This window comes from Schistocerca nitens, chromosome 1, assembly GCF_023898315.1.
Source record: "Schistocerca nitens isolate TAMUIC-IGC-003100 chromosome 1, iqSchNite1.1, whole genome shotgun sequence".
Lineage (NCBI taxonomy): Eukaryota > Metazoa > Arthropoda > Insecta > Orthoptera > Acrididae > Schistocerca > Schistocerca nitens.
Window position 1 is genome coordinate 505,815,001 of NC_064614.1, and position 13,679 is coordinate 505,828,679.

A 13,679-nucleotide genomic window follows, 5' to 3' on the forward strand; every position below is an offset into this window, starting at 1 on the left:
ATAACATATTTTGTAGAGAAAAGAATGCTCTTTCAAATCATGGCTAACACAAGTATTGCTCAGGCATCGCTTTAGGGATATAAATGTTTAAAAACCATTAATTTTTAAGCCAGTTTATTTTCCAGCTTTGAAAACTTAAGTACCAAAAATGATCAAACTTGCAGGTTTTATAAACAAGGTAAAAAGAGAACTTCCTAAATCAACATCACGATGAAATCAAGCTACTTAAACCTCAAAGAAAATTCGTTACTTGAAACCAAAATAGTATATCAATGACATAATACTTACATCATGTACAAAATGCATGCTGTATAATATTCGTCACCTTCTCGGTTGTTACAATGATAAAATGTAAGCTATATCCTGCTGCGGACACAAGTATAATATGGTTGTCCCTGTCTCATTAGTTTGTTAACAGTAAAATTGTTTGAAAAATGGAAACTGTCACTTTGAAATAACAACAGTCCAAGTCAGATTACTTCGTCTTATTCCTCCTTTAGTATGTACACTTTGACCAGCCAGAAATTATGACAATCTACTTACTATTAATATAACTTGTCGAGGTAATAGCAGCATCACCTGGTTGTCAGACACATGCGCAGTACATCTAGTATGAGTGAGTGTGCTGGCCATATGTAAAATGGGGAAAGTGCACAATCTGAGTGATTAAGGGCAGATTGTGATGGCCAAGAGGCTCAGCATGAGCATTTCCGAAACTGCATGACTTGTTGGGTGTTCGAACAGTGCTGTGGCGAGTGTCTTCAACATATAGCAAAACCAAGATTAAACCATGTACAGACGTCGTGGGGTTGGGAACCCACCCCTCATTACAGATGTCAGACGTCGTAGGCTGGGAAGACTGGTAGAACAGGACAGGCATCAAACTATGATGGACCTAACACCGGACTGTAATTCTGGGCAGAGTACTAGTGCATCTGAACAATCAGCGCACTGAACTCTCCTAACAGTGGGCCTCTGTAGCTGACGACCCATGCGTGTGCCACTGTTAACACCACGAAGTAGACAACTATGACTGAAAGGGGCACATGACCATCGGCACTGGACATTGGCGCAGTGGCAGAGCGTTGCACAGTCTGATAAATCCCGATACCTTCTTCATCATGCTGATGGGAGGGCACGAAACCATCGTCTGCCAAGGGAATAGCTCCTTGACACCTGTACTGCAGGTCAGAGACAAGCTAGCAGCTGCTCCGTTATGCTCTGGGAAACATACATGTGCGCATCCACGGGTCCAGTAGAGCTTGTGCAAGGCAACATGATGACCAAGGAGTATTGTCCACTGGCTGCAGACCATGTACACCCTGTAATGACAATCATGTTTCCCGATGGCAGTGGCAATTTTCAGCAAGATAATGCACCATGTCACAAGGGCAGAAGTGTGACCGAGTGGTTTGAGGAACACAGTGGCGAGTTCCAATTGATGTGCTGGTCCCCCAACTCGCCAGATCTTAACCTGATCAAACACATCTGGGATGTGATTGAATGTGGCGTCAGCGCTCTTCCCCTTCCTGGAATTTACAAGAATTTTGTGGTTTGTGTGTACAGATGTTATGCCAACTCCCTCCAACAACCTACCAGGGCCTCATTGCTTCCATAGCATGAAGTGTCACCACTGTTACCTGTGCCAAAGGTGAACATATCGGCTACTAGTTAGGTGGTCACAATGTCCTGGCTGATCAGTGTACACCTCCCTAACAATGCCTAACCTCATCCAGTCTTTTGTCAACAGTTAAGCTCATTCCACTTTCATTATGAAGTAATCATTGCTACATTGTATTTCCACGTTAATTCAAAGAGGTAATCACTGATCACAGAAGTCTTTTCATTTACGTTCTACCTAATATGTTCCTCTGAAGAAGTTATTGATTTATGAACATGATACTGCTGTAATCATAAATCTCAAATTAATCCTGCACACCTTTCTGCAAAAAACTGAATTACTTGAAGAGTTTTCTCCTACGAATTGATGCAACAGTTTTTAACTCTTAATTATGCTTTGTAGCAAATTCTTCATAATACTTATCCATGCTATGCTGAAGGCCAATGACTCCTTTCTGCACACTAACTCAGCAGTTGACCCATACCACTGTGCCATCGTTAATGTTATACTGGAAGACAGTGTTCTCTCCAGTTAAAAAACAAGCTCAGCTTCAAAAATTCCAGAGGCCAGCATAAGGAGTATAGTATCATTGTGTCATAACATCAATGATAGCAGTACTGCTTCCAAGTATTTGACAATTTTTCAGAGTTTTGAGGCTTTACCATAATCTTTCACTGAACTACAGCACTTCAAACTTAGCCAATGTTTGAAATGTTGACGTAACATTTTGTCACTCTTCACTTACGAGGTTTCCACCCACAAAGTATTGAAGATCATGGGCTAGAAATTTTTGTATCCTTGTTTCATCATTTAGCAGACCTGCATGCAAAATCTGACGTGGTTGAGTGGGAACTAGTAGGTAACTAGACATGGAATCCTCCCCTAGTTAAACTGGGCAAACCTTACCTCTGAAATATGTCCACTGGGGAGTATTGCTTCATTTTGCTGTGTACGTGACTGGACCCACCAGTGCCATAATGGGATGTAACTGTTGTGAGGACTGCAGGTTTTCTTGGGGAATGTGTAATGAGAGAAGGGGATGAATAAAAATCCTGTATAAGGGTTCCTAGTGCTTCCTCTGACTCTAAACACAACACAAATACTAAACTATTCTTCCTCTTTATTTTTATTGTTTTAGATACCTGAGCTACATTTGGGATGAAACAACCTCTCCTAAGAACTCCTGTAATCCTTAAAAATTGTTGGGATACAGCATCTTGTCTATTGCTTGCACTTACATGCTGCCACATTGGATGTAGTCCATCTTTGTAAAAACCCATAGATACTGGATTAATTATGGAAGAACTGGCCCATTTTTAGGTTACACTTGAAAAATATTTTTCATGTTCTCATATGTTATTACATATTTTTTTCTGTGAAAATATTGTCCAATTAGTTACATCATGATGGAATTCCACTGATTAATTGTTCTAGAAATCTTTGTTAAAGTGTCTGAATGCTAGTTCTACTGAAGGGTAGATCTGGATATTTCTAGAAAACTAATGGAGTTGTCAGTACTAGAAACTTTTGAGATTCTGCATCTAAATGTAACTGTAGATAAGCATTCCATACCCCTGTGTTTGAGAAACATTTACCACTGTTAAAACGAGAGAACAACTCTTGTGGGTATGATATTTGGAAAGAGGTTACAGTAATCTGGTAATTCGAAACTTTAGTCGCTACACAACCTGTGAGACCTGACAATTAGCTTCATGTAACGGGCAGTATTAAATTCTGCTCATGTAGCCTGTTAAGCTCTGGTCTATCAGGTATGTGCAAAATGTGGGACTCGGTGGGCGCATGTGAATCTTGAAATGCATTCACTGACTCTTGAACAGAAAACTTAAATGATTTGAACATGTCTAACTCAAAAATATTTTCTTAATTTTCTTTGATTGGCACTTGAGTATGTTATTTCTCTTACTACTCTTCTGTATGAATCATAAGTCTGAGTTGATCTGCTGCTGGGTTTCTATGACTTCATAGGACAAAATATATTATTTACCTCTTAAGGGGGTAGTCTTCTTTAAATGCATGAAAATTAGGTGGTTTTGTAATTTTTTCCAAGTTAAATAAAAAGTAATACTAAATGTGATGATACAGTTTTATTCCTGACACTTCTGTCTTTAAGAAATCACTTTTGTGCCCAAATCAGATGCTCCCTGTAACCACTGCACTAGGTGGAAGGACCCATTGCAATCAGAACGTTGGTCAACAGCAGGAATGTAAAAAAATAATTTCATGTAAATCATTTTCAATGTATTTTCTATCTGCATACATATGCCAATTGAAAAATATAAAGTTCTAACAAAATGGTGACATGTTGAAAAAAAGTCATTTATTTCATCCAGAAAGTTGAGACAGAAGCGTTCAACAAAAATAGACTTTTGAAGGTATTGTGAAACAACTGTTCATGCTGACAGCAAATTCAATTTAGAGTGCTGGCTTCAAATTCCAATCAAAATTACATGGACCGTTATGAAGTTACCTTTTCCATGAGTTCGAAAAATACCGTTTTAAGAAAAACAGTTTTGGGTTACTTTTTTGTAGTTTTGTGGAACATATCTCGAATCAGTGATCCCTGTACCTTACAGCAATCCTTCCACATCTAACAGGAAGTCCTCCTCCAGCTTCTTCACGGCCATGGTGATTAAGTGGGCTTCTGAGGCATCTTCTATCATCTGCTGCTCTGCTCGTTCGATACTCTTTTCGTTCACTTTTGTGCAGAAGTTGTAACAGGCTGGTGCAATCTCAAGTTCAAGCACTTTCTTAATGTTCATAATGCCTGTTAGGCCTTTGTTGATATTACAAGCTGCCATATTGTCCACAATGTCACCTACACTGAAGTCCAAAGAAACTGGTGTAGGCATGCATATTCAAATACAGAGATATGTAAACAGGAAGAATGCAGCACTGTGGTTGTCAATGCCTATGTAAGACAACAAGTGTCTGGTACAGTTGTTAGATCGGTTACTGCTGCTACAATGACAGGTTGTCAAGATTTAAGTGAATTTGAATGTGGTATTATGGTCGGCACACAAGCGACAGGACACACCATCTCCGAGCTAGCAATGAAGTGGGGATTTTCCCATACAACCATTTCACTAGTGTACCGTGAATATCAAGAATCCAGTAACACATCAAATCTCCAACATCGCTGCAGCCAGAAAAAGACTCTGCAAGAAAGTGACCAACGATGACTGAAGAGAATTGCTCAACGTGACAGAAGTGCAACCCGTCCGCAAATTGATGCAGAGTTCAGTGCTGGGCCATCAATAAGTGTCAGCGTGCGAATCATTCAACGAACAACATCAGTATGGGCTTTTGGAGTCGACTGCATGACGCAAAGCTTTACGCCTCACCTGGACCCATCAACACTGACATTAAACTGTTGATGACTGGAAACATGTTGCCTGGTCAGATGAGTCTCGTTTCAAATTGTATCGAGCGGATGGACGTGTACGGTTTTGGGGAGAACCTCATGAATCCATGGACCTCACACCTTAGCAAGGCACTGTTCAAGCTGGTGGAGGCTCTGTAACTGTGTGGGAAGTGTACAGTTTGAGTGATATGGGACCCTTGATTTGCCTAGGTACGACTTTGACAGGTGACACATACGTAAGCATCCTGTCTGATCACTTATATCCATTCATGTCCATTGTGCATTCCGACAACTTGAGCAATTCCAGCAGGACAATGTGACATACCACATGCCCAGAATTGCTATATACTTTAACGGCTTTATGGACAGCATACAAGATTCATAGTGTCAGTTCCCTCCAGCACTACTTCAGACACAAGTTGAGCCTATGCCATGTCGTATTGCGGCACTTCCACATGCTCGTGGAGACCCTACACGATATTAGACATGTACCAGTTTCTTTGGCTCTTCAGTGTATTTTTTTCCCATTGTAAATGGTTTTCAGACACTTTTCAACAAGCCTCTTGTAACTCGGTAACAGAGTTTGTGCAAATTTGGGATGAACACCACAATAAAGTAGACATCCCAGAGAACATTTTAAGCAAAAAAAGTAATCCATTTTTGAAATTTTCAAAGAGGACTACCCCATTAAGTGAGGTGATTCAAGTGATTTATAATTATGTGTTACAGTTAAACAATGAATCGAAGGTGCCAGTACCCACTCGATGGATCACATTACACTGACATATTAGTAACTCTATCGACAGTTCTTGTGGAGAGCCTTTAACTTGATTCAATTCCCTTTTGATCTTATGTACAATCTGACTTTCCTGCATAGTTTCCATCTTTGTTCACTAAACATTCTTGACATGATATTGTATTCCAAAGTAAAAACTAACTATGTCTCTCAAGGCTTGTGAGCAGTAGCAAGTAACATTTAAAAGTGCCTTCCGCAAGCATTGAACTTTAGCTACTGTCTCTGAATATACAGCTCCACTCATTGATGTCCTTTTTCAGTGAGGGTAACACTGTAACAAATGGTGAAGAGTCTTTCTGTGTGTGTTTTGCAGTTGTAGTGCTTGTATTTGACGTTCATGTTTTATTTCCACTGCAGCCAGTTGTTTCAAAATTGTTGCCACTACATTGTCCATTTTTGCTGGTTACTGCTTCACATATAATGTTCGAAGTTCATTGTTGCAAAGTATTGTGAACTGCTTCTACTTGAAGAAATGGTAGTTAGTAACAGTTAAAGAACGTATTACTAACAGCACAATCACAAACTCATTAAGCACTTCATACGCTAAAGATATATTTGCCAAGTCATCCTAGAATACTGGATTTATCACTGGCCGAATTGCAACATCCACACAAGACAAGTCTGTAGCCAGAACCACAGTCAAGGACCTGCAGCTTAGAACTGCCATGTAACAGATTCAGGTGCCCATGGGCCTCTGCCTGAATTCAGAACCATTGACTTATTTGTACTTGATGGCTGGATGTTGAATGGTCCCTGTGATACATTCATAAGAGCTGAGGGTTATCTACAAGCCCCACCTGTGCTAGGGTTCAAATGGTTCAAATGGCTCTGAGCACTATGGGACTCAACTGCTGAGGTCATTAGTCCCCTAGAACTTAGAACTAGTTAAACCTAACTAACCTAAGGACATCACAAACATCCATGCCCGAGGCAGGATTCGAACCTGCGACCGTAGCGGTCTTGCGGTTCCAGACTGCAGCGCCTTTAACCGCACGGCCACTTCGGCCGGCCCTGTGCTAGGGCCGTCTTAATAGTGCAGGCTATCCAATTATGTATCATACATAGATTGAGGACATGCTACAGGTCAGTATGCAGAGGTGAGTTGGACAATGTCACTGACGCATTACAACCCCACATGAAGACTGATATCTGGCCATACCTGCATTGTGGCATCATATGGGCACCACTAGAGCACCACAAGACGATCTCAGAAGAGCCACTAGAGCTGCTGTGTCCAGTCAGACTGTAATGAACAGGTTACGAGAAAGGACCTTATGATCCAGACATCCTGTTTGAGTACCCTGCTTGACATGGCATCATCTTGCAGCTCGCCTTCAGTTCTGATGTTTCCATGTCAACAGACAACTTTGACACTGGCAAAATGTGTTATTCACAGACAAGTCCATATATCCTCTGAGGCAAGGTAATGACCTCGCAGAGATCCATGGTGAGCAGTACCTCCCAAATGTTGCTCGTTAAATCGACCAGTTTGGCCAAGGTTCTGTGATGATATGAGGGAGCTCCAGTGTTGACAGCCATACGAATCTTATCTTTGTCAATGGTCACCCTACTGCCAGACAGTTCTTTGAACAGATCATGTTGGAAAATGTGGTTGCTGCTGCATACAGTCGTAACCCCAAATTCCTTCCATTGCTAGGGCCCATGTGGCAGGCATCAACAAGGTTGTCTTATGAAGCCTGGACATAGATGTAATGTAATAGCCAGCGATGAGTCTGAACCTAACCCCATTGTGATTATGTGGTACATGCCTGACAGATGTGTTCATAGCCTCTCCTGGAACTCACATGGTCTCTCATTGAAGAATGGGATTGGATGCCACAGGGTGACCTCCATAAACTTTCAGTACATACCACGTAGGTGTCTGACAGTGATAAAAGCTCATGGAGGCCAGACACGTTACTGAAGCTCTCATATTGCAATGAAAAGTGCCCAGGATGATAGGGTGAATGATTGTTTCTATCTTGCCTTTGCCACCTGTCACACATATCAATTCTTTTTATGCAAGTGATTGAGGATATAATGATGTTTTGTTGTGTGCTTAATTTGTGAAAGATAAGGTAAGGTATAAATTGGTAACATGCCCAGTTCTCAACTGTTGTTCGATGAAGTGTTGCAGGTGCCCAAAATCATGTCCCCCAATGCTTTTGAGCAGTGTGTTTACAAATTTTTCTACATCATTTTGGAAAGTTATTCTGTAACAAACAATACCATAATGAGACTTTATTCTGATATGAATTTCAATAGGCTTCTTACTTCTGCTGCTCAAAAACCAAATGACGTATCACTGTTATAGTTTGGTGCATTGAAATTTTCCATGGAAACAGTCATCTTTTATGTATGATAATGCCCCACCTTTGACAAATTAGACCTTTAAATGTGTATCCTTGTAAAAGTGATCTACAGATGAATACTACTACTACTACTACTACTACTACTACTACTGTTGCTGCTGCTGTTGCTGCTGCTACTACTACTACTAACAACATCTATAAGCTTGTTGCATAACTGCATTTAGCTGCCATCTAGAGGATAATATTTGCATAATTTCTAACAATATTGTCACTTATAGAATTGTTATGCAATATATGAATATTTAATTATAGGCTTTTCTTTGAGTCAAATTTGTGCAACATCTACAAAAGGTACAATTCCTGTGACATTTGGATTGGTACAGTACCTGACACGTAGGACTGTTGCTTTTCCATTCTGTTGTTGTGTACAGTCTTTACTGTAAACTTTGTTATTTCCATAGATCTATTTTATTAGCATTCCCCTCTAATGTCATTGCCGAGTTGAGTGTTTTCAAGCAGTAAACTAAATATGTAACAACTAAATTACTGTCAGTTTGAAAGTAACAGTTGATCTGCATTTTGTCCAAGGAACAGTTAACCTCACAATTATTCCACTTGCAGCTTTTGCAGACTTCCATCCCCACTCACCCTCTCATAGTGTGTGTATGTCTGTGCGCGTGCTTGTCGTGCATCGCTGTTGCAGCTAATCTATTTACAGCATTGAAATTTTAACTATCATTGCACCTGTACATATATTTGATTTCTGAATAATCTAATTTTTTATATCATTTATTTAGTGTTTCTGAAGTGTCGAAGAACTTACCCGCTCCAGGAGAAACGACTACTGCTGAAAAACATGGCAGCTCTTCAGGTAAACTGTTTGCATGTTATTGCATAATATTTTGGTTTCTGCTATTTTATAGCCTCCCAGTCTTTTAGCAGACAGTAGAGATAGATATAAATCACTAATGAACTCATATTGTAGGCAGTCTTCTCTATAAGATTGCTGGAGATGTGTGAATGTGTCAACATCTGTCTGGGATGAAGGGTATTACAATCATTTTGCAATGGTTGAGCATTTACGTACATTATTTAGTAATTGGGACCAACATTCAGGGAGAGTGGGTTAAAATCTCCATAAAGTTACAACTGATTTGTTTCTCAATTTTTGACTGGTCCTATTATCTTGTCATAAAGTCTTCCCTCTCTTTCTCTCTATTTCTCTCTGATACAGTTGTGTCCAAAATTAAAACAACAAATGGAAATTTTGCAAGGTTGTGTTATTTTGCAATAAAATGATATAAACAGTTGATAGAAGGTAGAAACAATATAAAGAATACATAACATAAACAACTGCAACATCTGTAATGGTAGGCAAATATGTTCTTCACTTTTTACAACGTTACGACAATTGTGTTTAGCCTGAGGTGTGACCACCTCCGGCAGCAGCACAGATTGAGCAAGGTGGAGCAGCGGTTAGCACACTGGACTTACAGTCGGGAGGACGACGGTTCAAACCTGTTTCCGGCCATCCTGATTTAGGGTTTCCGTGAATTCCCTAAATTGCTTCAGGCAAATACCAGGATGGTTCCTTTGAAAGGGTGTGGCTGACTTGCTTCTCCTTCTTCCCTAATCAGATGGGACCGATGACCTCATTGTTTGGTCCCCTCCCCCAAACCAACCAGTACAGGCCTGAAACAATGGGGCATGCTGTAAATGATTTCATCAATCTCATGTTGAGGCAATAACGCTCATTCTTTGTGCAAAGCTTCTCGCAAATCTTGGAGAGTGGTTGGTGGATGCTGACATCATGCAGCCTGTCTTCCTAATGCATGCCTTACGTATTCTATGGGATTCAAGTTGGGAGAGCAAGCGGGCCAGCCATATGTGCAATATCTTTCATTCACAAGAAAACATCAACCACCCACGCTCTATGAGGTTGATCATTATCATCCATCAGTATGAAGTCTGGGCCCACAGCACCTCACAACAACTGCACGAGGTACCAAGATATCATTATGATACCTGACAGCAGTTAAACCTTGCCAATTCACCTGTAAAATTTCATGAAGAGATGTTAGATTGGTCAACATAATCCCTGCCCACAACATTAGGGATTCTGTTCAATATCGGTCTCTTTCCACAATATTTGGATCCCAAAATCATGTTTCATGTTCGCTCCAGATGCTAATCCATTCATAAACACACTCCATATCAAATTGAGACTCATTTGTGAAAAGAACATTGGCTCACTGTTTGACCGTTCAGGTGACATGTTGACAACTCCACTCTATACGTTCCCTTCTGTGAATCTGTGTTAGAAGTACATACACAGAACGTCTCTCACAATAAAGGCCACTCTGTTGATGTCTTCTGTGCACCATCTGCTGCAATACAAGACATACAGTGGATGCTGCGAGGTCAGATCCCAGTTGCTGTGCAGTACTAAGGTGGTACTGTTGTGCCCTTACAGTCAAATAATGGTCTTTTCTTTCTGATATCACATGCGATTGTCCCTGCCCTGGTCTTCAGAATACAGTTTCAGCCTCTGTAAACTGTCTTTCCATCTGTGAAACAACAGAATGATTCACATTAAGCCATCGGGCCACATCAGTTTGCGACCGTCCTGCTTCCATTCTTCCTATGGCCCTTCACCACAGACGGTCTGATGGGTGTTTTCTCTGTGCCATACTGCACTGTCTGTGACTGTGTACGCAGCAGTTTTGGATGTGGGACTATCCAGCAACATTACGCTGTGTGGTGGGTGTCCCAATGTCATCGTTGGCATGGATGTCCATTGACCAGAAAGCAATCTTCCCTGCAGAACATGATTGTACGGACATCTGTTGACAGTTTGTATGATTGCATCATGAATTAGACCCAAGTCGGGGAAATAGTGGTTTAGTTTTGGAATATACAGGGTGGAGAAAATTTGTCAAGAAATTTTAACACTGAATAGCTGCTGCCAGTAGGATCCAAATTAATAGTGTTATGAAGGCCAACAACACACCATTTTTAAACTACTGAAACTTGGTACCAAGCACTCAGATTGGCTGTGGGATTGCCCTGTTGCCAATCGTTCGTTGATGTGCAGTGCTGTGGTTGTCGGTTCACACTTACAAACATACCTTGCCCTGTCACTGCCCCAATGTGATACGCACATGTGTCGAATAGGTCTTGCTGTTTGTCTCCACCTCACGTCAAAGGCATTCACATGTAAGCTTTGCTTCGGACCACACACACGTCTCCTGAGATTTAGTCATACACTAAGCATGGCGGCACAGTATTCGTTTGAAGAACAACAAGATATAGTTTTGTTCATGGACTAGCCGATGGTAATGCGCATGAAGCTTGACGATTGTATGAGGAATGGTACCCAGCAAGACGCCACCCACACTGGCAAATGTTTACAGCAATTCACCAGTGACTTGGCAAAACAGGCTCATTAGTGGGATATCATGGTGATGCTGGAAGACTTCGAACACAAGATGCTGCATTTGAAGAGACAAGTACGCCAAGTACTTGCGTGGTTGGACACAACACGCGGGTCATTCATCGGTTAGTCTGGGAGGTTTTGAGGGATGATGGCCAGCATCTATTTACTCTCCACCCTGTCCGAGATGTAGACACTGTGGCGGACTATGAACACAGGCTAGGGTTTTGCTGGTGGTTTCTGTGACGTGTTGCATGAGACCCTGACTTCCCTGCCATTGTGTTGTTTACCAATGAGTGTACTTTCTATCAGGATGGCCTTGACAACACTTGAAATGTTCATTACTGGGCAAGGGGAAATCCTCACGTCACATACATCCATGGACACCAGGAACGATTTTCGCCCAAGGGATGAAGTCTTGAAGGCAGCAGAGGATCAAGTAGGTAAAAAGACGAAGGCTAGTAGAAATCCTTGGGTAACAGATGAAATATTGAATTTAATTGATGAAAGGAGAAAATATAAAAATGCAGTAAATGAAGCAGGCAAAAAGGAATACAAACGTCTCAAAAATGAGATCGACAGGAAGTGCAAAATGGCTAAGCAGGCATGGCTAGAGGACAAATGTAAGGATGTAGAGGCTTGTCTCACTAGGGGTAAGATAGATACAGCCTACAGGAAAATTAAAGAGACCTTTGGAGAAAAGAGAGCCACTTTTATGAATATCAAGAGCTCAGATGGAAACCCAGTTCTAAGCAAAGAAGGGAAAGCAGAAAGGTGGAAGGAGTATATAGAGGTCTATACAACGGTGATGTACTTGGGGACAATATTATGGAAATGGAAGAGGATGTAGATGAACATGAAATGGGAGATAAGATACTGTGTGAAGAGTTTGACAGAGCACTGAAAGACCTGAGTCGAAACAAGGCCCCGGGAGTAGACAACATTCCATTAGAACTATTGACGGCCTTGGGAGAACCAGTCCTGACAAAACTACCATCTGGTGAGCAAGATGTATGAGACAGGCAAAATACCGTCGGACTTCAAGAAGAATATAATAATTCCAATCCCAAAGAAAGCAGGTGTTGACAGATGTGAAAATTACCGAACTATCAGTTTAATAAGTCACAGCTGCAAAATACTAACGCGAATTCTTTACAGACGAATGGAAAAACTGGTAGAAGCCGACCTCGGGGAAGATAAGTTTGGATTCCGTAGAAACGTTGGAACACGTGAGGCAATATTGACCCTAGAACTTATCTTAGAAGAAAGATTAAGGAAGGGCAAACGTACGTTTCTAGCATTTGTAGACTTAGACAAAGCTTTTGACAATGTTGACTGGAATACTCTCTTTCAAATTCTAAAGGTGGCAGGGGTAAAATACAAGGAGCGAAAGGCTATTTACAATTTGTACAGAAACGAGATGGCAGTTATAAGAGTCGAGGGACATGAAAGGGAAGCAGTGGTTGGGAAAGGAGTGAGACAGGCTTGTAGCCTCTCCCCAATGTTATTCAATCTGCATCTTGAGCAAGCAGTAAAGGAAACAAAAGAAAAATTTGGAGTAGGTATTAAAATCCAGGGAGAAGAAATAAAAACTTTGAGGTTCGCCAATGACATTGTAATTCTCTCAGAGATAGCAAAGGACTTGGAAGAGTAGTTGAATGGAATGAATAGTGTCTTGGAAGGAGGCTATAAGTTGAACATCAACAAAAGCAAAACGAGGATAATGGAATGTAGTCGAATTAAGTCGGGTGATGTTGAGGGTATTAGATTAGGAAATGAGACACTTAAAGTAGTAAAGGAGTTTTGATATTTGGGGAGCAAAATAACTGATGATAATCAAAGTAGAGAGGAAATAAAATGTAGACTGGCAATGGCAAGGAAAGCGTTTCCGAAGAAGAGAAATTTGTTAACATCGAGTATAGATTCAAGTGTCAGGAAGTCGTTTCTGAAAGTATTTGTATGGAGTGTAGCCATGTATGGAAGTGAAACATGGGCGATAAATAGTTTGGACAAGAAGAGAATAGAAGCTTTCGGAATGTGGTGCTGCAGAAGAATGCTGAAGGTTAGATGGGTAGATAACATAAGTAATGAGGAGGTATTGCATAGAATTGGGGAGAAGTGGAGTTTGTGGCACA

General features: G+C 40.9%; 1 protein-coding gene across 3 annotated transcripts in view; it reads left to right on the top strand.

Moving 5' to 3' along the window:
* Window positions 1-13,679, top strand: part of LOC126252933 (centromere protein I-like) — a 370,827-nt gene that overhangs the window by 182,442 nt on the left and 174,706 nt on the right. For all 3 annotated transcript variants that reach the window (XM_049953938.1, XM_049953931.1, XM_049953948.1), the window contains exon 10: window positions 8,909-8,982. In XM_049953938.1, coding sequence (XP_049809895.1) covers window positions 8,909-8,982 — 74 coding nt within the window. The remainder of the gene's footprint in view (window positions 1-8,908; window positions 8,983-13,679) is intronic.